Source organism: Mytilus californianus, unplaced genomic scaffold (genome assembly GCF_021869535.1).
Source record: "Mytilus californianus isolate M0D057914Y unplaced genomic scaffold, xbMytCali1.0.p SCAF_9, whole genome shotgun sequence".
In the NCBI taxonomy this organism is placed as follows: domain Eukaryota; kingdom Metazoa; phylum Mollusca; class Bivalvia; order Mytilida; family Mytilidae; genus Mytilus; species Mytilus californianus.
This window is the reverse complement of record NW_026262745.1, coordinates 40,771,978-40,799,769: the sequence shown is the minus strand read 5'-3', so window position 1 is coordinate 40,799,769 and position 27,792 is coordinate 40,771,978. Positions and strand designations below refer to the sequence as shown.

The window sequence follows — 27,792 nt, the reverse complement described above, 5'->3', positions numbered from 1 at the left end:
TCTTATCGTTATTGTTTTAACATCATGATTTGGCCGACCTTTATATTTTATCTTATTATAGATAGCAGTCTTAACGTTTACTACGTCAGACGCGCGTTTCGTCTACAAAAGACTAACCAGTGACGCTCAAATGAAAACAGTTATAAAGGCCAAATGAATTACGAAATTGAAGAGCATTCGGGACCATAATTTCGATAGATTTTACCATGTAAGTAAAGGTAATCTATTCTTGGGTTGGAAAAATTCAAGTATTTCGGAAAATTAAAAGCTTTGTAAACAGTTAATTTATAATTATGACCATATCAATGATAATTCATGTCAACTTGTCTGCTGATATCCTCGGGGAAATTAGCTGTTGCATAGATGATAACGAGTATGATCCACTTGTCGTAGCTACAATCTTTTTCTTCTTTGTGGCAATTCTGAAAGATACATACTATCGAACCTTTATTTTGACTACTGCTACTATTGGAGGAGGAAATGTTTATGTTTGCAGAGCAACTGGGTTCTGTGAAGTATTTTGAGGGTTGCTGATTAGCTGTTCATCTCTTTTTTTATTTTTACCATTGGTGTTGGTGTCTGTTTTATGTAAAATACTCATGATAATCCTGGTATCTCTAAGGATTTGTACAACCTCTGGTAGAAGACGTTTCGTTCCCGAAGAGTAGCCACTACTTCTGTGTTGATATAAAACATCAATGATACGCTTATAGACGTTTTTTCTTTCTCCAACATTTTAATTATTCGAAACTTTAGGTTTTTATACATCTAAGCATAGATAACCGTAGCGATATTTATCACGATGTTTCACTATTTGTGGTTTTAAATGCTCATCAACTCAAAATCGTATTTGATTTGGCCTTCCGACTGGAGGGATTGTTTTAGTATACATTAGTTGTTAAATTTATGTATTTATTGTTTGTATCGTTATGGTATTGAGGATAATCAGTATTGATTTCCCTAGTTTATCTAAATAAAATTGAGAATGGAAATGGGGAATGTGTCAAAGAGACAACAACCCGACCATAGAACAGACAACAGCAGAAGGTAACCAACAGGTCTTCAATGCAGCGAGAAATTCCCGCACCCGGAGGCAAAAAAATAAAAAGTATGAAATTGAGTTTCTCGAGATATTGATGCATTCAAATTTTGAAAACTGACTTTTTTTCTGTCTTTTGGTAAACGTATACAATACACATCTATTAATTCTTTGACCAAATCAAAAATAAATTAAGATCAACTTGTCGTTTTTTAGGACTAAATAGTTTTTTAAATGTCTCCTTGGTATCTTCCATCTCTTTTTCACATAAACAGATAAATACATAAATAAATAAATAAATAAATAAATAAATAAATAAATAAATAAATAAATAAATAAATAAATAAATAACATAACATAAAAAATAAATAAATAAATAAATAAATAAATAAATAAATTAATTAATAAATAAGTAAAATTCACTCCAATCATAAAAAGTGTTTGACTTATGAGTTTGAATGTCCCTTTAGTATCCTTCGCCTCTCTTCTAGTAACATACTTCTTTTTTATATAAGCAGATTAATATTTAATCATATCGTAATTTAAGTATTACATAAACATACATCTAAAACCTTGTTATTATGTTATATGTAAATACTTACACAATGTACATTGCAGCATTTTCATTGTCCTTCATTGCTGTTGGTTTTTGACATTTTAACAAACGTTGTTAGACATGTTGAAACAGTATAAAGTTCTTGTAGTTATGTATTTGTACCAACCAGCTGTTCCAAGCATAATGCATATATATATATACTGGAACTGAATCATGATCATCGTCAGCATCCCAAAAAACGTCCACAGTGAAGTGTAAAAGAAAAGCATAACAGACATGAAGTTATTCGGAATAATAGTCCTTGTTGCTCTGTTGATGGTAGCATCTGTTACAATGCCAGTTGGTAAGTAGAAAAAAGACAAAAAATGGTAATGAATACATAGCTTACAATTGACTCGAATTACACATTTGTATGTACGGTACATTGTACTGATTGATTTCCTACCTGTCAGGGACATTACAGCAAAAGTAAAGACAATTGTTTCATCAAATTACATATAATAAACAGAACTGATTTTCGTTTACATGTTTACATAAAGGTCCTTTAGTAACGATTCAGACAAAAAAATAAAATATTTTTTGTTTGTTCAAAATATTTATAAAGGAGGAATTTCGAAATTAAGTTCCCCTATTTGTAATAAGATTGGTTAATATTTTGTCAAAATAAGACCACAAAAATATCGCTGATGTATTATTGGTTTGCAAGTCATTGATTCCACCCCATTGAAAACCTTTGATATAATTATGTTTAGATGGGTTCAGTGTGTGATACGCATGTCCAGGGATTCGAACGAAAGTCAGATAATAAAGTGAAACTAGGAAACGTAGAATTAAGCATATGAATCCCGATTTCGTTGATTGGTTTGACTTCAAAATATCAATATGAAACGGGTTATGAGTAACTCATTTACATTTAAACTATATGTTTTCAATCTATAAAGTGAGATACTACATAACTAAGAAAACCGACCTTATATTGTTTCTTTTATAGCTGACTTTGCGGGATTGGTTTTTCTCATTGTTGAAGGCCTTACGATGTCCTATAGTTGTTAATTTCTGTGTCATTTTGTCTCTTGTGGTGAGTTCTCAATCACCACATCTTCCTTTTTTATACTTATATTGTTCCAGGTGCTTACCTGTTAATTTGTATTTTATGTTTTCCTGTCTGTTTATATTGATAATTATAACGGGGTCACACACCATTTGTCAGTTTTCGTGGATAATGTCAATTGTTAATTAGATGGCGTCCAGTCAGAAATACACTAAAAAAAATATACTTTATACATTGTAACGAGTTCAGGCATGTTTATTCGTTCTATGTGACTGTCATACAAGTGAGAGGTTTAGCTAGGTATAAAGCCAGGTTAAATCCACCATTTTCTTCATAAGGAAATGCCGGTACCAAGTCAGGAATATGACAGTTGTTTTTCATTCGTTTGATGTGATTGAGGTTTTGATTTTGCAATTTAATAAGGGATTGAATTTTCCTTAATGTTCGGTATTTTTGTTATTTTACTTTTTATATGGAACTTGAATGTTTAATTCAGAATTACGTTTCAGTATAGATTTGACAAATGTGAGAGTTTGAATAAATTCAGTGGGTATGAACTTAAAAGCTTATGCTCCTTTAACGTGATGCTATAAAGGAGAACGAATAAATCTACATTACGTAAGTTTTACGGTCATTATTATGAATTGGCAGACCGATACGATGTGGTGGAATCAACTCACTTGTGACACGTTTTTGTGGTCTTAGATCTTTACATACCAGTATAGTCGTTTGGTCTGTAATTTTACCGAAGTTGCCCTATTCCTGATTATGACATTTTAACTGAGTGTGGATACGCATGGTGTTTTATGCATGCAGAGCATGCAATGCAGGAAACGCTCACCCTGTCTTTGCAACCGTTCTCGCTCCCTTTGAAGTGATTCCCTTAGTTTGAATATGTCATCGTGATTTGTCTCAACATGAACAATTTATAATCTAACAACTTATACACTGCCGTCGCATTTTTGGTTGGTTTCGATTAATGTTGAGTTGTATGTTTTGCGGACCGATGATTACTTGCTCACCGGTCTTATTATAACAATGATTATGTTATCTGTCTTTCATGGACGCATTGTTTTTATTTTGCCTCTTGGTATTAATATCCCTTTTTTTTGAAATTTACCTTTTTCATTTTGGTTTTTGTTTAGATTATATAAATTAGTTACCTACAATATTTTACATTTACGAATTTTTAGTAATTGATTATAAATCTGTGATCAATATATTCAATAGTGCAGTAGAATCTACCTACCCTTTAAAAGCATCTGAGACCCTCGCCAGTTTTAGTCGGGTTCTTGTTGCTTAGTTTTTAGATTTCTATGCAGTGTTTTGTGAATATGTTTGATTTCGTCTCTACATTAATAATCAATCTCTTTTTATTCAGAATTAAACTACATATTCTATGAATACTCAAAAATACAGTTCTAATGTATTAGATAATATTTTAAAAAGGTTGTTATCATTTTTGTGTACTAAAACTTTTTTTGTCCAAGGCGTTTTTTGGAAAATGCGCTTTTCAGATATACTTAATTGCATTGACCCTAATGATATCTATAGATACATTACTGAATATTTTGATAATTACAGCTGCCTATGGAAAATATGGAAAATATGGAAAATACGGAAAATATGGCAAAGGTTATAAAGGGTATGGAGGAAAATATGGTGGAAGGGTGAGTGCAATTTTTTTTCTTATTATAGAAATTAAATTGTTTCATTATTAGGAATACAGCTGGTTATCAAATCTTAATACTTTTAAAAAAATGTAAATAATATGCATGGTGGATGACTGGATTATTTTAAATAAATTGATAAAAATATGTAATTTAATATAGAAAAATTTCACTTTTGTCGAGATCGACTCTGTGCATTTCATTACTATTAATATAAGCCATGAATGTGAAAGCTGTTCAGCGACTCAAAGCCAATTTACAACTATATGCCTCAATGTTAGTAAGTGTGTTTATACATTTTGGATGCTCCGAAGAAATAAAAGTGAACACATTATATAAATCAGGTGATTGAAATTGGTACAGTTAATGTTGTTAATATAAAGAAAGATCTACATATGCATGAATTAAACAGCAGTATACCTATATACCGATTTACAAATATAACAGTAATCCTGAATGTAATTTTTTTTTCTTTTTCTGCATCAAAATGATAACGTTCTTTAACTCATGTTAAAACCAAATTAATCATCTTAGAAAGTAATAATTGATTGTGAGAAATAATTTAACTGCCTAACAAACGAGGTATGAAACTGGTCAAAAAAGAGAGGCAAAAAATACCAAAGGGATATTCAAATTCGAAAGTCGAAAACAAACTGACAATGCCACGACAAATTGACTTTTTATGTTCAGAAATAAGCAGATCGGTCATAGTTTGACTTCATTTATCCACTGCGTTCCTTTTTGTGTTCTATTTTCAATAAGATAGTTTGGGCTTCAAAATCTCACAAAATTATCATACATAGCAAACTTTACAAAAAATATACTGCAATACATCTCATTCTCATCAACCTTGTGATATTGTCATGTAGTGAGTAAAAGTGTACCCTGGTGAAACAAACGTCACATATTTTTCTAAAAGCTTATCATACAATATAGCAAGATCAATCAAAACATCTACTACAATAAACACTTCTTCAAATATATCTCAATTGTTTTACAGTACCATGGTCATGGTGGTAAATATGGTGGTAAATATGGCGGTAAATATGGTTACCCTGGTTAAAATTACCGATATAGAGGATGAGGTTGATACTTTCAAGACAGAAATCTTGTCTGCGTTTTTAAAAGGAATAAAATTATAAATTGTTCTTATTTTTTGTTTGTTACTGAAAGTCATTAACACCGGTGATGATTATGATTATGCCAATCGAATGTTGTAAGTTATTTAAACAAAATGTTGAAATAAATGCGTTATTATATGTAGCAATGATATTGCGTAAAATAATAAATAAAGACAACAGAAGTATACCGCTGTTCAATAGTCATACATCGATAAACGAAAACAAATCTGGGTTACAAACTAAAACTGAGGGAAACACACCAACTACAAGAGGAAAACAACGGAACAACAGAAACACTGAACTGCAACAAAAACAAACGCCAACATACATAGAAACGGACTATTTGATAACAACTGTCAAATGTCTTTTTTTAACATCTATATACTGTACATTTGATACACCAGTGAAATGGATTTATTGGTTATGTTATTTTGGCAAACTTGCTTAAAAACCAAATAAAGTACGAACAATGTTACGATTGTTAGGAAAGGCAAATTAAACATCAAATAACTCCGGCAAAAGGCTTCGTGAAATCTTGTTCCGATTGAATTTACAGTACACACCCGGATATAGTCTGAAAATGACCAGCTTCTTTACTATGCCGTTAATATGTCTGGTAATGTTGGTAGTCATTCATCATAGACTGTCTAGGGAGTAAAATAAAACTTCTTGCTGAATTGATTGAAAAAAAAAAATAACATACTACATCAAAATGTGGAAATCTGGAGATCTTCGTAAATTATAAATTGTTTTTATATTTTTGCTACTCAAAGTCATAAACACCGATGATGATTATGATTAGGTCTATCGAGTGTTGTAAGTTATTGAGACAAAGTGTTGAAAAAATGCGTTATTACATGTAGCAATGATACTGCTTAAAATAATAAATGTCTTTTTAAACATCTATATACTGTACATTTGATATATCAGTAAAATGGATTTATTGGTTATGTTAATTTGGCAAGCTCGCTTAAAAACCAAATAAAGTACAAACAATGTTACAGTACACACCCGGATATAGTCTGAAAATGACCAGCTTCTTTACAATGCCGTTAATGTGTCTTGTAATGAGGGAGGTCATTGAACATTGACTGTCTAGGGAGTAAAATAATACTTCCTGCTAAATTGAATGAAAGAAAATAACATACTACATCAAAATGTGGAAATCTGGAAATCTTCGTACAGTCTCAAAAATATGCAATTGGTCATATAAAAATCTAAGCTGGAAATCTTCTGTCAACCAAGATATAACTCAACAATGATAATATGGCCTAGCAACAGTTTGTAAGAGTAAGTTCCTTCATATTTGTTCATTTCATCGAAACATTTGTCTCTACCTTGATAACACCGTATAACACAATCTTCCAAGAAAACAAAAAACCACATCTATTTAAACAGTTCTTCAATAAATATTAGTTCAACTGTGTCAGTTTCAAATGTTTCAATTCATTTTCAGTTAAAAGTTTACAAAAACTTCATAACTAGGCATACAAAGAAAGTAATAAAGTAATAAGTTTTGATAATATTTATGAACGATGTAAGTGCACTTTACAAATTAATTGGTATTCTAATATTTAATATAAATGTGTCATTCTTACTGTGTATTTGTTCCTTGAATATTATGAATCAACGAATATGACAAATTTCAAATTTCCCTTTGATTTTAATGTGTCTCTCTTGCTGTGGTACTATTCTTTTACTTTTACATGCATGACGGGTGTTGCCTTCACAGCAGGAGACGCTAGCCCTGTCGACACAGCAGTCTCTTTCCTATTGGAGTTTTAGCGATTAATTCTAGGTTTTTGTTTTTTATTTTATCTCTTATACATGTATTCACTACATTTTATGAAAAACATTCTGATGTACAAAATTTACTAATATCCCATTTGAATCAGGAAATAATTGCACTTGTTTTCAACACAAACAAACAAATGTTTAAGTATCTTTACTTTCATACTATTTACATTTTTGTTTAAAACTAACGCATCTACAGGCATTAAAGTGGACATTATTTTGACGCAAAATTGGCTGTAAATTTACCTTTATTACTTTTTGTTCTTTTTTTTGGGGGGGGGGGGGAGGGGGGCAGGTGCACCACGCCTGAATCCTCACCTGCTGGTAAATAAACATGACTTAATACACATTATATTCATTATGAAGCTTAAATTTGGTTACTATTCCAAATGCCCATTCCAGCGAGGGAGTTGGACGAATTCTCTTCGAAAGAACAGTGCACACTCCGCTTAAACAAAATTGCATCCTCCACCCATAAAATAACATCTGTTAAAATTGTTTGCATCGATTTCGATTGAAGGTGAACCTTTATGTGGCAAAATGTGCTCCATCTTCATGTATACAACATAAAAATATATTGCGTCCGCTTTTCGGTGTAGTGAATGAGAATTATTAGAGAATGCTAAAGGCGAAGAATGCATTGCCTCCACTGAGGTGACCGTAGCGTTTTCTTTTATTCACATAGGTCACACATTGAGAATTTCATGATGTAAGGAAATCAAGCATTTCGCAATGAGCCAGAAAAGACAAATTGTTCTTACATTGAAGAGGACGTGTTTACATAATTTTGACATGATATATTTAATTGTGTTAAATTTCAACTATTTTTTTAAACGATTATTTATTGATTTATTTCTGTTATCCATTTTAGCCGAAATCGCCTTTGCAAAGGGTGAAAATGTTTTGCAATGTTCAAGGATATCAATTTTACCACTTCCTGAATTTGTCACTGCATCCTAACACTGTCAGTGGGAAATCTAGTGTCAAAATACTACCGCCCCTGTAAACACTGAAAACTTGATCTTTTCAAAATTGGTTCTGTTTTAGCAAAGACGCTAATACTTATAAATTCAGAAAAAAAAGTTCTGGTAAATAGTAACAAATAGTAACAAAAAAAAAGATCATAAATAAAAAACAAAATTTCCATATAATGCTGTCATTTCCATGACAAACGACGAGTAAAACAGGCTATTGGAGCTTTGTGTAAAATTGCGTTAGGTACCGCTATTTGAATAAATTTCTGGAGTACCAACTTTAATTTTTTATCTTCTGGCTGTATACCTTTCTGGAATATGCTAATTATCCGCCTTTGTATTGAGCTAGATCGGAGAAGTTCAGGAAAAAAATCAAAAATAATCGTTTGATATGCAGCAAAGATTAACACTTTTGAAATTAAGTTACTAAGCCAATTCAAACGGACATTATCCCGATGCAAACATTGAATGTTAGAAGATCTAGAAGACCACAAATATATGTACAGAAATCGAAGATTTCTTAAAATTGTACCAAAAATAGTAAAAATCTTTTAACGGATAACCTACTTTGGAAAAACCTTTATCTTCAATTTTTGAACATGCAGAAACACAACTTTTACATTGTTATACTCACGAAAAGACAATTCTCTATTGGAAGTTCACGTGACAAGAGCAGACCGGTGTACTCGAAATTTTAGATATGAAAAATATGTATATTTTTCGAAATTGTGGAACACTCCGAAAATTGGTTACCTGTAAAATCCGTAAAGATTTTGTATGTACCTGATTTTTTTCTAATTTTTTTCATCAATATACAGCAAAGATTAACATCTTTTAAATTTTATTTTCTTAAGGTTCAATAGAAATGTGGCAATGTTTACACAACAAAATTACATGACACACCTATGCATCTGATAAAGTTTTAATGCATGGCAGGAACTAGATAATGACATTTCAAATGCAGTTTATGTTTCAGAAAATTTAAAACTTCCTTTGATTTTGAGATTCCTTTTTTTTCGTTTCCACATGAGTACCAAAATAAACAAACACCTACATTTCATTTGAAACGGTCCACTCAATTACACTGTTTAAATCACCTATAAATGTTCATGTACCTATTGTCCATCTTTTGTCCATGTCAATTTAAACATTTAACTTATATTTTTACATTTATCTTGGCGCCTTCTGAGGGAACGAAAAAAAAAGGAATCTCAAAATCCATAAAAATTTAAATATCTAGTTCCTGCCATGCCTTAAAACTTGAACCAGGTGCACAGGTTTGTCTGTACTCAGAATAAAATGTGTGATGTCAATACGACTATTTTTGCCAAAAGGCTTATGATGAACCATAAGTTTCTAATGCAATTATCTCGACGAATAATGGAATAAAACATCTTGTATTGGCATGTATTTTTCTAATAACACAGATTAGCAACACATTTCTTCAATACGGTGAACACTTCGATAAATTTTGTCTTTATAGTTTTCTGTAGCTTCCTTATCAGTCTGCAACGACTAACGACCGCTTGCTAAAATTAGTAAAATGTTACGTCTGTTGTGTTTCTTCTTTCTACGAATTATAGACCTCCGTGCTCCTTTATTGATGATAATAAACAAACGGATCTTCCCCCATCAAAGTTTATTGAGGAGGTCTACATGTACATTTTTTTTCAGGGATACTGAGGGCATTTGAGGCAGCCCTCTTCTTCGTGTATTGACATGGGGGATTTTTTATGCCTTGCTATGCGGTATTTGGGGTTTGCTCATTATTGAAGGCCTTATACGATGACTTAAAGGTGCATACTCCTACGTCATTTGGTCTCTCGTGGAAAGTTGTTTTATTGAATCATACCACATCTTCTTTTTTTTGTATGGACATAAAATCCCATGCATATATTTTTGCATGAATGTGTTGACTCATTCATATATTCACCATGTTTTAACATCCTACATTTTATACCAGATTTAAATTTTAAATGTTTAATCCATTGACATAGTGATCCACTTGAAATTGGTTGAAATAAAAAATTACAACCACAAAATGTAATGAAATAAATGAAGAATGTGTCCATGGGACACAAATGGCACCGCTTGTAAATACACGGCACATTTTGCATTTTTTCTATTTACAAAGAAACATAACTCAAGAGCGAAAATGACACCAACTAAATACAAACACTATCTATGTTTGGTGATAATAAGCATTGTGTGTAAGTTTCATAACATTTGGCTCTGGCAAACTAATCAAAGTTACAGTGCGGAAACGGCAAGGGACATAACTCGAGAACAGTGAAAGTGACGGCACCCAAATTTAATCTTGATCTTACTTTGGTGGCAATAAGCATTGTGTTTAAATTTCATAGATTTGGTTAAGGCAAAATAAAGTTTAATTGCTGAAACTACAAATTTGCCATCTTTTCCATTACTTAAGTGATATAACCCAAGAACAGTGAGAGTGACGCCACCCAAATTAAAACCTGATCTCTGTTTGGTGGTAATAAACGTTGTGTATAAGTATCATAACATTTGGTTGAGGCAAACTTAAGTTGGAGCGCGAAAACGGCAAACTTAGAGATGTTTCCATTTTTAAAAGGACATAACTCGATAACGGTGAAAGTGACGCCACCCAAATCCAATCTTGATCTGAGTTTGGTAGAATAAGCATTTTGTATAAGTTTTTTAACATTTGGTTGAGGCAAGCTAAAGTTAGAGAACGGAAACTAATTTTTGGACGAACGCACGGATATACATGTACAGACTTACAAACGTAAAGACAGACAAAGGTAAAACTTAATGCTCCCTCTGCCCTGTTGGGGGCATAATTTTTAACATTTGACATATTTGACCAATTTATTTTATCATTCTAATGCGTAAAAAAGATTATAACGACATTCAACTTTAACATGTTAACGATAAAATTTGCGTTGCAGTAATCTGGGTGACTTTAAAAACAGGAGAACGATTTACAACTTTCGTGTGTTCAAAATTACCTTTATATCTTATACATTTATTTAGGTCTAGAAATCAAGAATTCTGAAACGCACAAGGTTATTGTCATATATGTGTATACACGTTTATTTGAAATTTATTTGTGTGGTAGCCCTTTTCTTCGGACCTTATGCGTTTGTGAGCTGTATGATTTACAATTTTCGTGTGTTCGAATTACCTTTATACCTTACATAGGTAAACTACCCTATTTCTCGTGTATCAAACATTAGCTTAAAGAACTCGCAAAGGAATTTAATTTTGTCCCGGCTTATAAGGCTGCCAATAATATCATTATTGTTTGACGTTAACTTTATTTTGAGGTTCTGTGAAAGGAAATCACGAATTCACCAACATTCCAACTGAATCCAGTTTCGGAAAATGACATCTATTACAAACATAAACTTTAAGCTACCTCTTTACAAGCAGAACCGAGTAACAACTTTGTACTGGCTTCCGAAGCTGCACAAAACACCTTACAAATATAGATTTATTTCGTCTTCGAGCAATTGTTCCACTACTAAACTGTCTATTCTTTTTACTAGTACACTTGGTACAATAAAAAAACTGGTAATATATTATTCAAATACGGCCTTTGAAAATAGTGGAATTAATTATTTTTGAAATGTCAAAAAATTGTTGGAAATACTTGATAAATTGCATGCTCATATTGGTGATTTCGATTCTGTTCAAAGTTTTGATTTTTCTACCCTATATACCACTTTGCCTCATAATCTCATTCAGAAAAAATTCACATACCTAATTAAATTGGCATTAAAAAGTAAGAAAGGGAATATATATGTTCAAACTCTTTTAGGTCATTTTTTTTTGTAACAACAAACAAAAAACTATGTTATTTGGACCTGCTTTGATATGATAACTGCACTTGAATTTTTACTAAATAACATTTTTGTTCGCTATGGAGATTCCGTATATCGTCAAGTTATCGGAATTCCAATGGGGACTAACTGTGCACAACTAATTGCGGACCTGTTTTTGTATTGTGATGAATTACAATTTATGACTAAAATCAACAAAGACCCATCGAAACATCTGATACAAAAATTTAGTATTACTTTTAGATATTTGGATGATATATTTGCTCTCAATAATGACGACTTCAGTATGTACACTAAAGATTTTTATCCTGCTGAACTGACCTTAAATAAAGCCCAATACTAACAATGAAAACTGCCCTCTCCTGATCTTGATATCTATATCTTTAACGAGAAACCTCAAACCAAAATCTACAATAAAAGAGATGATTTTTCATTTCCTATTGTAAATTATTCATTTTTAGATGGTGACGTTCCCTTGTTTATGATGTTTATATTTCTCAACTCGTTCGATTCGCTCGTGTATGTAACAACGTATTTGATTTTAACGAAAAAAATCTTTGTATTACTTAAAAATTATTACATGAGGATTTTCGATATCACAAACTTGTCAAAACATTTACTTAATTTTATCATCGGTACAAAAACATAATTCGTAAATATAAATCAACGTGCAGGAATCTTATACGTACATCCCATCTTTTATGGTAATATTCTATACAAAGCACAAAAATGTCGTCATTCACCTCAAAAGCTAACTAAACCTTTAAACAGACTTATTCAGAAGGAATACAGTTGTGGCCTTCGGCTGTTGTCTGCTATTTGATCGGGTTGTTCTCTCTTTGACATATTCCAACATTTCCATTCTCAATCTTACGATACTGTTGGTCATTTAAGATGGCATTATTTGGAATTGATATTCATTGACTCATAGGGTTTTACATCGGAACTAAACACATTTATTCTAAAACCAGTTGTTGGCCTGATACATGTTATGCTCTTCTCGCATATTTTATGGTGGTATGATACTAAATCCTTAACGGGAGGGATTGTGTTTGATTTTCATATGATGGAGACATAATCTTTCATACAGTTTATTTGAGGTCTTGATCTTGCATGTGAATAACTAATTGTTAATTTATGTTGATCATTGTCATTTTGCCTAGTTTCTACTGTTACCTATTCTAACATTGGACTTTGACTTCTTTTGTACTTAGTTTTACTGTGCGTATTGCTGTGTGTTTGTTAATTCTACATTGGCTAGAGGTATAAAGGGAGGGTTGAGATCTCACAAAATATGTTTGTGTCTTTCTATGCTGTGATGTTACACTATTGTTTCGGAAAAAGGGTGAAGGTTTGGTACCATTAAAACGTTTAAACCCGCTGCATTTGTTTGCACCTGTCCTAAGTCAGGAATCTGATGTTCAGTAGTTGTCGTTTGTTGATGTGGTTCATAAGTGTTTCTCGTTTCTCGTTTTTTATATAGATTAGACCGTTGGTTTTCCCGTTTGAATGGTTTTACACTAATAATTTTTTGGGGCCCTTTATAGCTAACTGTTCGGTGTGAGCCAAGGCTCCGTGTTGAAGACCGTACTGTGACCAATAATGGTTTACTTTTATAAATTTTGACTTGGATGGAGAGTTGTCTCATTGGCACTCATACCACATCTTCTTATATCTATTAACCCCGATGCCTGTCCCAAGTCAGGAACCTCTGGCCTTTGTTAGTCTTGTATGTGTTTATAATTTTGGTTCATTTATATGTTTCGGAGTTTAGTGTGATGCCCATTTTCGCTAAATTGGTATACATTTTTGTTTAGGGGACAGCAGAAGCATTTTTCTTTGTGTCTTGCATAGAGGATTTAAACTTGCGCTTACGAAGCGCCCTATTTTCCGCTTTGATGATCTTATTTTCATCTTCCGAATTACTGTTATTGGCCTCATATTGTTCAACGGTTTCACTACTATCTTGTCAACAATGTCATTCACAGTTTCTCGAGCATAATCAGTTTTAGAATTGTCAATATCACAAACAACCTGATTTGTTTTTGTATTTTGTTTCTTTTATATTCCCATTTATACTCTTGATCTTGTTTTAGTTTTTTACTTTGGATGTAACGGACAAAACACAACCGTGAAAATCATTTTTTTAAATCAGACAATTGTTTGCGTAATTTGGAATTATATTACTTTGTTCTTTTTCTGCCTTAAGGGTATCTCAAAGATAAACATTGATCATCACAAGGTTTTTCATCTTGTTTTTGTTCTATCCATATATGACAGGAGCAAAATATTTAACGGGCGAACAGTAGGGCGTTATCGTGCTGAATGAAGAACTATGGAAAAAATTCCTGCGAAACAATGCCAATCGCGGGAACAAATTGAAACGCAATATGTGCATACTAATAATGAAAACACCCAGGAGAAATTTCTTTCTAATTCTCTTTGTTCAAACGAATGAAATTACAATTATTTAAACAAAGTGTTGAAATAAAAGCTTTATTAGCAATGATATTGCGTAAAATAATAAATGGGTTTACTTATTATGTTATTTCGGCAAACTCGCTAAAAAACAAAATAAAGTACGAATCATGTTACGTTTGTTAGTAAAGGCCGAGTAAACATCTAATAACTCTGACAAAAAGCTTTGTGAAATATTGTTTCTATTCAATTAACAGTACACACCCGGATATATTCTGAAAATTATCATAGATATCAGTCTTAAAGTTTGGTACTGCAGATGCGCTTTTCGTCTACAGTGACGCTCAAATGAAAAACGTTATAAAGGCCAAATAAAGTACGTAATTGAAGTGCATTCAGAACCATAATTCTGATAGATTTTACCAAGTAAGTTAAGGTAATCTATTCCATGGGTAGAAAATTCGAAGTATTTTGAAAAATTAAAAGTTTTGTAAACAGTTAATTTATAAATATGACCATGTCGATGATTATTCAAGTCAACACATAGTGCTGACAACTGGTCTGGTGATACCATCGGGGAGATAAGCTGTTGCATAGATGTTGCATAGATAATAACGAATATGATCCACTTGTCGTAGTCACACTCTATTTCTTCTATCTTCACATCTATTAATTCTTTGACCAAATCAAAAAGAAATGGAGATCAACTAGTCGTTTTTTTTTTGGACTTAGTTGTTTTTAAATGTCTCCTTGGTATATTCCATCTCTTTTTCACATAAACAGATAAATACATAAATAAATATATATATTTAGTTTTTGACTTATGAGTTTGAATGTCCTTTTTGTATCCTTCGCCTCTCTTCTAGTAATATACTATTTATATATATAAGCAGATTAATTTTTAATCATATCGTAATTTAAGTATTACATATACATACATCTAAAACCTTGTTATTTGGTTATATGTAAATACTTACACTATGTACATTGCAGCGTTTTCATTGTCCTTCATTGCTGTTGGTTTTTGACATTTTAACAAACGTTGTCAGACATGTTGAAACAGTATAAAGTTCTTGTAGTTATGTATTTGTACCAACCAGCTGTTCCAAGCATAATGCATATATATATACTGGAACTGAATAATGATCATCGTCAGCATCCCAAAAAACGTCCACAGTGAAGTGTAAAAGAAAAGCATAACAGACATGAAGTTATTCGGAATAATAATCCTTGTTGCTCTGTTGATGGTAGCCTCTGTTACAATGCCAGTTGGTAAGTAGAAAAAAGACAAAAAATGGTAATGAATACATAGCTTACATTTGACTCGAATTACACATTTGTATGTACGGTACATTGTACCGATTGATTTTCTACCTGATTTTCGTTTACATGTTTAATTAAAGGTCCTGTAGAAACGATTCAGACACAAAATTTTTTTTTTTGTTTGTTCAAAATATTTATAAAGGAGGAGTTTCGAAATTAAGTTCCCCTATTTGTAGTAAGATTGGTTAATATTTTGTCAAAATAAGACCACAAAAATATCGCTGATGTATTATAGGTTTGCAAGTCATTGATTCCACCTCATTTAAAACCTTTGATATAATTTTGTTTTAGATGGGTTCAGTGTGTGATACGCATGTCCAGGGATTCGAACGAAAGTCAGATAATAAAGTGAAAATAGGAAACGTAGAATTAAGCATATGAATCCCGATTTCGTTGATCGATTTGACTTCAAAATATCAATGAAACGGGTTATGAGTAACCCATTTACATTTAAACTATATGTTTTCAATCTATAAAGTGAGATACCACATAACTTAGAAAATCGACCTTATATTGTTCCTTTTATAGCTGACTTTGCGGGATTGGTTTTTCTCATTGTTGAATGCCTTACGATGACCTATAGTTGTTAATTTTTGTGTCATTTTGTCTCTTGTGGTGAGTTCGCAATCATACCATATCTTCCTTTTTTATACTTATATTGTTCCAGGTGCTTACCTGTTAATTTGTATTTTATGTTTTCCTGTCTGTTTATATTGATAATTATAACGGGGTCACACACCATTTGTCAGTTTTCGTGGATAATGTCAATTGTTAATTAGATGGCGTCCAGTCAGAAATACACCAACAAAAATTATACTTTATACATTGTAACGAGTTCAGGCATGTTTATTCGTTCTATGTGACTATCATACAAGTGAGAGGTTTAACTAGCTATAAAGCCAGGTTAAATCCACCATTTTCTTCATAAGGAAATGCCGGTACCAAGTCAGGAATATGACAGTTGTTTTTCATTCGTTTGATGTGATTGAGGTTTTGATTTTGCCATTTAATAAGGGATTGAATTTTCCTTAATGTTCGGTATTTTTGTTATTTTACTTTTTATATGGAACTTGAAAGTTTAATTCAGAATTACGTTTCAGTATAGATATGACAAATGTGAGAGTTTGAATAAATTCAGTGGGTATGAATTTGACAGCTTATGCTCCTTTAACGTGATGCTGTAAAGGAGAACGAATGAATCTACATTACATAAGTTTTTCGGTCATTATTACGATTGGCAGACCGATACGATGTGGTGGAATCAACTCACTTGTGACAAGTTTTTGTGGTCTTAGATCTTTACATACCAGTATAGTCGTTTGGTCTGTAATTTTACCGAAGTCGCCCTATTCCTGATTGTGACATTTTAACTGAGTGTGGATACGCATGGTGTAATGCATGCAGAGCATGCAACGCAGGATACGCTAACCCTGTCTTTGCAACCGTTCTCGCTCCCTTTGAAGTTTATGTGATTCCCTTAGTTTGTATATGTCATCGTGATTTGTCTCAACATGAACAATTTATAACCTAGCATCTTATACACTGCCGTCGCATTTTTGGTTGGTTTCGATTAATGTTGAGTTGTATGTTTTGCGGATCGATGATTACTCACTCACCGGTCTTATTATAACAATGATTATGTTATCTGTCTTTCATAGTCGCATTGTTTTTATTTTGCCTCTTGGTATTAATATCCCTTTTGTTTTAAATTTACCTTTTTCATTTTGGTTTTTGTTTAGATTATATAAATTAGTTACCTACAATATTTTACATTTACGAATTTTCAGTAATTGATTATAAATCTGTGATCAATATATTCAATAGTGCAACAGAATCTACCTACCCTTTCAAAGCATCTGAGACCCTCGCCAGTTTTAGTCGGGTTCTTGTTGCTTAGTTTTTAGATTTCTATGCAGTGTTTTGTGAACATGTTTTATTTCGTCTCTACATAGACAATCCATCTCTTTTTATTCTGTATCAAACTACATATTCTATGAATACTCAAAAATACAATTCTTATGTATTAGATAATATTTTAACAAGGTTGTTATCATTTTTGGTGTACTAAAACTTTTTTTGTTCAAGGTTTTTTTTTTTGGAAAATGCGCTTTTCAGAAATACTTAATTGCATCGACCCTAAAGATATCCATAGATATATTACTCAACGTTTTGATAATTACAGCTGCCTATGGAAAATATGGAAAATACGGAAAATATGGCAAAGGTTATAAAGGGTATGGAGGAAAATATGGTGGAAGGGTGAGTGCATTTTTTTTCTTATCATAGAAATTAAATTGTTTCATTATTCGGAATATGTAAATAATATGTATGGTGTATGACTGGTTTATTTTAAATAAATTGATAATAATATGTAATTTAATATAGAAAGATTTAACTTTTGTCGAGATCGACTCTGTGCATTTCATTACTATTAATATAAGCTGTGAATGTGAAAGCTGTTCAGCGACTCAAAGTCAATTTAAAACTATATGCCTCACTGTTAGTAAGTGTGTTAATACATTTTGGATGCTCCGAAGAAATAAAAGTGAACACATTATATAAATCAGGTGATTGAAATTGGTACAGTTAATGTTGTTAATATAAAGAAAGATCTACAATATGCATGAAATAAACAGCAGTATACCTATATACCAGATTTACAAGTATTACAGTAATCCTGAATGAAGATTTTTGATTTTTCTGCATCAAAATAAAAACGTTCTTTAACTCATGTTAAAACCAAATTAATCATCTTAAAAAGTAATTATTGATTGTGAGAAATATTTTAACTGCCTAACAAGCGAGGTATGAAACTGACCAAAAAACAGAGGCAAAAAATACCAAAGGGATATTCAAATTCGAAGGTCGAACACAAACTGACAATGCCATGAAACATTGACTTTTTATGTTCAGAAATAAGCAGATCGGTCATAGTTTGACATCATTTACTGACTGGGCTTCAAAATCAAACAAAATTATCGTACATAGCAAACTTTACAAAACATATACTGGTAAAAGCTTATCATACACGATAGCAAGATCAATAAAAACATCTACTCCAATAAACACTTTTTCAAATATATCTCAATGGTTTTACAGTACCATGGTTATGGTGGTAAATATGGTGGTAAATATCATGGTTACCCTGGTGGAAGTTACCGATATAGAGGATGAGGTTGATACTTTCAAGACAGAACCTTTTTCTGCGTTTTTGAAATGAATAAAATTATAAATTGTTTTTATTTATTTTTTTGTTACTGAAAGTCATTAACACCGATGATGATTATGATTAGGCCAATCGAGTGTTATAAGTTATTGAGACAAAGTGTTGAAAAAATGCGTTATTATATGTAGCAATGATATTGCGTAAAATAATAAATAAAGGCAACTGAAGTATACTGCTGTTCAATAGTCATAAATCGATAAACGAAAACAGATCCGGGTTAGAAACTAAAACTGAGGGAAACACATCAACTACAAGAGAAAAACAACGGAACAACAGAAACACTGAACTGAAACAAAAACAAACGCCAACATACATAGAAACGGACTATTTGATATCAACTGTCAAATGTCTTTTTTAACATATATATACTGTACATTTGATACACCTGTAAAATGGATTTATTGGTTATGTTATTTTGTCTAACTCGCTTAAAAACCAAGTAAAGTACGAACAATGTTAATATTGTTAGTAAAGGCAAAGTGAACATCAAATAAATCCGACAAAAGGCTTTGTGATATTTTGTTCCGATTGAATTTACAGTACACACCCGGATATAGTCTGAAAATAACCATCTTTACTATGCCGTTAATATGTCTGATAATGTTGGAGGTCATTCACTATAGACTTTCTAGGGAATAAAATAAAACTTCCTGCTGAATTGAATGAAAAAAAATTAACAGAATACATCAAAATGTGGAAATCTGGAGGTCTTGGTACAGCCTCAAAAAATATACAATTGGTCATATTAAAAAACTAAGCTGTAAACCTTCTGTCAACCAAGATATATCTCAACAGTGATAATATGGCCTAGCAACAGTTTGTAAGAGTAAGTGCTTTCATATTTATCCATTTCATAGAAACAGTTGATTCTACCTTGATAACACCGTATACCACAATCTTCCAAAAAAAACCAAAAGATCACATCTATTTAAACAGTCCTTCCATAAATCTTAGTTCAACTATGTTAGTTTCAAATATTTCAATTCATTTTCAGTTAAAAGCGTACAAAATTTCCTTACTAGACATACAAAGAAAGTAATAAAGCAATAAGTTTTGATAATATTTATGGACGATGTAGGTGCACTTTACAAATTAATTGGTATGTTAATACACAATATAAATGTGTCCTTCTTACTGTGGATTTATTCCTTGGATATTATGAATCAACGAATATGACACACTTCAACGTTTTCTTTGATTATAATGTGTTGCTGTTAATATGGAACTATTCCATTACTTTTACATGCATGACGGGTGATGCCTTCACAGCAAGAGACGGTAGCCCTGTCGACACAGCAGTCTCTTTCCTATTGGAGTTCTAACGATAAATTCTAGGTTTTTGTTTCTTATTTTATCTCTTATATTCATTACATTTTATGAACATCATGAACAAACCATCCTGATGTACAAAACTTACTGATATCCCATTTAAAATTAAGAAATAATTGCACTTGTTTTCAACACAAACAAAAAAGTGTTAAAGTATCTTTACATTTTTGTTTAAATAACGCATCTACAAGCAATAAAATGATGCTTTTAAATGAGGGTGCAAGAATATGAAAACAAAAAGAAGAAATGGGCATGCTTAATCAGTGCAAACAAAATCTAAATAACTCGTCTTTTATATTCATCATACATTAAAAAAAAATCAATCCATCCAGATGAACAATAAGTATGAATATCTAGAAACGGTTCAAAACTTTTATTAGAATAAATAACGTCCGCCGGGAGAAGTATCATTCATAATAATAATTCAAAATTCAAAATTCAAACTCAAATTTTCAAAATAATCCAACATTAAGACATATAATTTATATTTCCCCGCATTTACGAAAGCAGATAAGGATCGTATGATGATACCTTTACCAAAACCTATGTTATAGGGTTCGTAAAACCTTCGAAGGGATTACTTCAACTTTATCATTGGTAACCCTGGGTTCAACAACCTCCTTGCAAGGAGCAATTCTATATCTAGAAAATAAGAAGCCGTGAAATACCATACCGTACCGTAAATATACTCAATATGCAATAATTTCCGGGCCTTTTATAGCTTGCAATTGATACATGTATGCGATAATGGTTTTTTTCATTGTTGAAAGCCGTACGGTGACCTATAATTGCTTTTTAAACTTCTAAGTTATTTGTTCTCTGGGGGAGATATGTCTCGTTGTCAATCATACCACATCTTCTTATATTAATATCAACATGCAGGCGCTGCTGTACTGTCGCTTCACTGAAACGGATATTACACAATGATCAAATTGAAATTGAAATCAAAGCTTTGTCAAATGTCCCTCGTCGGCAATTTTTGGACTTAATTCAAGATTGAGACAGACTTATCTGTACATGTGGAATCGTTTTTATCACTTCGTTTTAATAGATGAGGTTAACCTAGTCGACGAACGTTGAAATATTTATCTATATCGTGAATAGAAATTGAAGTTAAACAGTATTCACGGTTATTTTCATTTTACCTTAAAATCTCTTGTATGAAGTCTGCCACATAAGAATATATGAGCTTCTCTTTTTTTCACCCCAACGGTTGACTGGTGTATAGAAATATTGTCATCATTTAGTCTTCTACCGTCCGACTGTAAAACGATTGCCAAAGTATGGCGTTTAATTGGCTGTACTGGATGTATACATTCGTATCCATATTCGGTCAAAATTGAATTCCATGCGCTACTCAACTGAATGAATTGCCACGCCCTCTGCACGTCAAGAGTCCTTGCAACAACATTTTGAGTGTGCAGTTGGTGGACTGATGCAAAACTGTCGAATACAAGAAACCCTCACTGTCCAGTGGCGTTCGAAATTTTTCAATCCGATCGACCTCCTATGACATGAAATACCTATTGCATTAATTGTTGATACTTTCATGTCCTAAACATGCAAGAAATATTTGTCACTGAAAGTTAAGCAAACGACAATCAATATCTTATTCGAACCCGAATGATGCTGGCTATTAAAAATGCAGGAACAAAAATACCAAACTTAAAGGTTATTAAAAAAAAGGAAAGTCAATTAAACCATTGTGATATAATCACACATTAGATTATATCAACCAACTGAATGAATGAAAAGCAACTATCATACTCTTGACTTTCTACGTGCTTTTTTCCGAAGAAATTGGAAGGTTACGCGTATTTTTACAGCTAGCTAAACAACCTCCCACTTGCATGTTTATAGTTCTGTTATATTGTCAAAATTGGATGTGCAACCTAAACAGACAAAATTAGTTATATTGACAAAACTTGGTGAGCTACCCAAACAAATATAATTAGTTATTGTGACAATAATTGGAACCAAAACTGTGTAAATATACAACATAACTGACTAGAATTCACACAAACATACAGATACATCTGACAAAGACGCCAACAAATATTTCAAGTGTAATTAAGTAGGGTGCCCAGCGTCTAAAAAGTCATATAGTTAACGAGTTTAAGTTAACGGAATAACACACGGCTAATTTTTATTTTGCAAATTGAAGGAAAATCATTATATTTTACAACAATGATTGTCGTCGTAAGTTCCCGTGGTCACAATTTTCTAAATTTCGTGTTTTCACAGGGTACCCCTAGATACTACATTGTACAGGGAATTTTTAACATGAAAAATAAAATTATTGCGCTCTTTATTGGTGGTTGAAATAGTACTTATAATATAGTTTATGTATTTAATATGTTATATAACAAAAGCGAAAAGTATTTAGTAAGTGATTTTAGTATAAGTATTTCAGCCTTTTAGTAAGACTAAAATTTTACCGAAAATTTACCACATTCTCACCGACGTGTATCTTCACGATATTTTTTACTCTGTTTAAAGCAATAAGACAAAGTGCATGTGTGTACCAAATTTCATGTGTGAAATTAAGGTCGTTTTGAAGAAATTAGCAGTTAAAAACACAAATGAAGTCAACATTTTGGCTTTGATTAATCACGAATTATCGCGTGCCATTAATCATTTTGTTGCTTACACTATTAGGTCATTACAAAGGACGGTGGTCACTCAATACATTTCTCATTTTTGCGTGTTGTGTGATTGATTTATTTGTTTTGAATAGTCAGCTAGCTTTGTAGATCAGTTATTTAATCGGAGGAATATGTTTTGTGTCAGTTTTTTTAAACTTTTTATTGAAAAGATATTTTTCTTTTAATTGTAGTATAAGAATTAAATCGGTCGGTTTCGTTTAACACCCGGAATATGGCACATCAAGTCTATATTAATTGTGGTTTTACATGACATTTTCGACCTACATCCTCCTCGGTGTATACGACAACAAAGATGTACCACCGTTCGTGTTAAAAATTATACACAAGTAGAAACAACTGCAGTGATTTCAAAACTGAATTGGCAATAAGTTTGTCAGAGCAAACCACTGAAACCAATAACCTATATGTGCCAAGCATGCATGTTCAATCTATCTACCATGTTTCATATTGAAATGTTTGGGTTTTTTTCTGTAAAAATAATACAATTAAAAAAAATCGGTAGTTTAAAATTATATGATCAGCTATAAAAGGCCTCGACCAGACAAATTGTGAAACAATCCAAACGAAAAACACTAACGGTCTCATTTATGACAACAACAAAAAACAGATACAACAGACAGTGACCAACGACAACCACTGAATTGCAGGCTCCTGATTTTGAACAGAGACTTACAGAATTTGGCGTGGTTAAACATGTTTGTGATCCTTCGACCCTCCCCTTACCTGAACAATGGTATACATGTAACAACACTACATAACTTGTCAATGAGAACAATCACGTTGGAAATGTTGCAAAAAACAGTTGGATATGGCTTGACTCATCAAATCGGCATGAAGCACAAAAACAACTAATATGAAGACAAAAGACAAATAGTACCTATCTTATAGTACTCACCGTTAGAGTAAGACTGTTTTATATTCGGAAAACAGGGGGACGGGAAAGGGGGAGGGGGGTATCTGGCGGCAGAAGAATTTTTTCAAAATAGACCGTTTTTTTTATCTGTTGCTACGCATGCTTATTCTATTTTCGCGGCTTTTCTACCCATTTGTATCCTCATGTTGCAGAATTTTCAATTTCATCCTGTCGTATGCAAAGTCATTTATTTTCAGTTCATACCAGACCAAGTTATTCATTTTCAAAATCCTCCTCCCCACCCTCTTCGTGATCAAATGGTCGTCCCCTTACTGAAAGCTACTGAAAGGACGTCATCAATAGTCTGAGAAAAGTATGATCATAAACACCATTACCGTAAAATCTGGGATTCTACTAGTACAGCGGGCTTTACTAACTGACTGAATTATGTCGAAAGTCCTAGAGGATTATACATTCTTTATATGCCTGCCCCAAGTCAGGATCGAGCCGCTATTTGAGTGGTTGTCGTTGGTTCATATCTGTCATATTTTGTTTTTGGTTACTTGTTTTGTTATAAATTAGGCCGTTAGTTTTCTCAAATGAATTGTTTTTAATTTTTCATATTGGGGCCTTTTACATCCGACCATACGGTATGGGTTTTTCTCATTGTTGAAGGCCGTACGGTCACCTATCATAATTGTTTACTTCCACTTCATTTGAACTTAAATAGACAGTTGTCACATTGACAATCATACCACATCTCCTTATTTTTATATTATACAAAAAGTATTACATAAAAATAGCATTATCAGTGTTCCATGTAAATCAGGTAAGGTCAGATAAACTCTGCCACAAATACATGTACACCTTGCTATTATTCCATACACCAAATATATTTGACCCACTATTCCAGATACGGACTTGATCACTGAAACTTAACCTTGTTCCCTGATCCATGAAATGAGGTCGAGGTCAGGTGAACCATGCCTGGGGGACATGTAGACCTCGTAAGGATACCATATATTTGTAAACAAATAAAGTTATCCTAGAACTCACTATAAGTGAGACACTCACATGAGGAGAAAAAAGGTATACAGTTTTTTTTGGCAATTACTGAACTATGAAAATGAGTTCAAGGACAATGATTATGTGACAGACGGAAATTTCGTAACACAATGGATCTATATACAAAGTATGAATCATCCAATTTTTCTACCCTCTGAAATATAAAGCTTTACAAATAGTTTTCGGCGTTGCTGTCGCCGCCATCAGATGGTATTCCCTGTGTCTCGCAATCTGCAACTTGCGTAGAATTCGATTTAAAAAAGAACAATTAAAATAAGCTCTCTTACCCGGACCTGGTCGATGGGCTTTCAACTTAGCAGTAGACAATGAAACGTAATAGGCTCTACTAGCTTTGTCAATTTTTCTATGTTTTTTCAATCTGATTAAAATTATGATCTATATCGACTCGCGTCCTCGTATATATAAGCTAATATGAGGATAACGAAATCAGAGATCTATATTTTAATTAGATTGATGTTGTTTACAAGTGTTTGTAAAATAATTCGATGCTGTACATAACCCTTTTTTGTAGATAATCTGTAACTTCATGTCAATTGTAGGCCAATATATGCTAATAATATATATGACGCCTCTGGGTGCGGGATTTTTTCGCTGTGTTAAAGACCCATTAGTGGCCTTAGGCTGTTTTCTGCTCTTTTTTTGGGTTGTTGTCTCTTTGACACATTCTTCGTTTTCATTCTCAATTTAATCAATAAGCATTGATAAGTCATCTAAGTGTGTAAGATTGAGTGATTAACCTGTTTCTAATTGTTTCTTGTTTTCTTAACATTAACAGACACCCCCCCCCCCCCCTTTTTTCTTCGTTTGCAGTATTTGTCATTTCTGTAAAGCAAAGATATACCCAGACCTGCTAATTCAATCCATTCTGCGTTAATATTACACCAGTTTTGATACTAATTACATATTGATTTGCTTCCACATTCACCAAAAGAAAATTGGATATTTACCCAGAAAACCGTTCTATCAAGAGATGGATAACATAACATTTGGAAGGACAACTTATAAATGTTAATATAAAAACAACATCTCTAGAGATCACTTGTATTGAATCTTATGTAAAAAAATCCAAATGTGGAAATGTTGATAAGTCAAGGTCACTATTATTTAACAGCTGAATGAAAATGTAAATGTGCACCCTATAAGTACAAATGTCAATCTCGAACTATATTTGGCAAGAGAAATATCAAATTAGTACTAAATATAGAATCTATAGATATAATCCTTTGAATTATTCGAACTGTTTTGCTATAAATGCATATATGTAGGGGCGGCCAGCTGTCTTAACGTGACTTTGAGTTTTTCATGAAATTTTAGCTTTGAACTCTGACCAAAATTTAAGAAAATCGTGACCACTGTAGACAACGACAACATTAATATTTTGATGAGGCTTTGTTCTCGTCTTTCCAATGATATAGAATACAGCCGTGTGTTATTCCGTTAACCCAAATCGATCAAATTCGTTGACTGGGCACCATGCTAGTAAATGATACATACACTATAACAGTAGAAAACACCTTATTTTCCTAGTCATGGATATTATCTGAGTATATGACTACCAGTAATAGTAACAAAAATAAAAACAATTTATCATTTTATTTATTTTGTTCATTTCCAAAGGCAGAAATTATTTTTGTTTTTAACGTATCATCCTTTATATGGGTAACCTTTATATTTACCGCCATGACCACTGTGCTGTAAAAATAAAATAAGATTCATTTAAGATTCGTTTGAAAAAATATCAATTGCAGGTGATAAATTGATTGAACATATTTTAGTGTGTGAAAATATTTTGTGAGTGAATTCTATGTTTGCTGTATCTCGTTTAACTTTAACGCATTTTATGACAATACGACTGAACGAATCAGAATTAGATTGTTTGCAGTATTTAAAGAAATGATTTACTTTGTATCTGTGTGTTACTTGTTTATAAAGTTCTGCTATGTGAGACAAATTTGCTGTAGATGGTCAGTAAATTTGTTGATGTGCTAAGCCCAAATTTAAAATTTGAATACACTGATGAAATATTTGAATGATGTATATGCTTAAACATTTATATTAGATTTTTTTTATTCATACTAAAAGTTTGATTGATTATTGGTGGGTCATAATTACAAGCAATTGTCTTTTTATATCTGTCGTTTTTCATTATCCGAATTACCCCTTACATTTACATTGATATGAACTGGTCATTATTATTCATAGACGATTCGATGCAGTTATAATTGCATCATCTTTATCTGTTTACCTGTTGAATATTTTCCCGAGTGTATTATGCCTGAGAGGCAATTTTTATTATACAACCACAATTGTTTATAAAGGTAGGGATGGTAACTCTTAAATTAAAAGTTAATTAAGAAATAATAAAACTACTTTTTGTTTGTCGATTGACAACTATTGTTATGATTTGATTTTTCTGTCTTTCTTCTATACTAAATGTACAAGAGTAAAACATTAACTCAATGATTTACTACATTAATATGATAAAACATTATGTTCTTATATACTTTATGTGTCATAATTTAACTTTGATGAAAGTTACTAGTCTAAACATATAGCCTATAAAATATAATAATATCCTACATATGAAAATAAAGGCAACAGTAGTATACCGCTGTTCGAAAACTCACAAATCCATAGAGATAAAAACAAATCCGGGTTACAAACTAAAAATGAGGGAAACGCATCAAATATAAACTTGTTTCTGAAGAATTTTTCGTAATACAGATAATATTTAAAACATTGTAATATCGCATTCCTCAGAATTTTTTAAACTTTACATACCGTGCGGTGTCATTCTTTGGAAAAGTTATTATTTTGAAGAGAAACATTTAAATGAAGTTTACTCATATCTACGCAGGGGTA

The 27,792-nt window shown here is 32.1% G+C and overlaps 2 protein-coding genes across 10 annotated transcripts in view; one reads left to right on the top strand and one right to left on the bottom strand.

Moving 5' to 3' along the window:
* Nucleotides 1-19,008, top strand: part of LOC127716590 (protein suex-1-like) — a 96,041-nt gene extending 77,033 nt beyond the window's left edge. For 2 of the 6 annotated variants that reach the window (XR_007989019.1, XR_007989021.1), the window contains exons 2-3: nt 17,953-18,029; nt 18,870-19,008. Coding sequence is in view for 2 of the 6 variants with exons in the window: in XM_052222825.1 (XP_052078785.1) it covers nt 1,872-1,938; nt 4,231-4,316; nt 18,870-18,944 (228 nt within the window). In the remaining 4 variants the exon portion in view is untranslated. Of the gene's footprint in view, nt 1-1,818; nt 1,939-4,230; nt 4,317-15,588; nt 15,720-17,952; nt 18,030-18,869 lie in introns of those variants that run through there. The other 4 variants (XM_052222825.1, XR_007989020.1, XM_052222822.1 and 1 more) reach the window with 4 other exon arrangements.
* Nucleotides 1-27,792, bottom strand: part of LOC127716592 (uncharacterized) — a 233,060-nt gene that overhangs the window by 62,690 nt on the left and 142,578 nt on the right. The gene's annotated exons all lie outside the window — the stretch shown is intronic.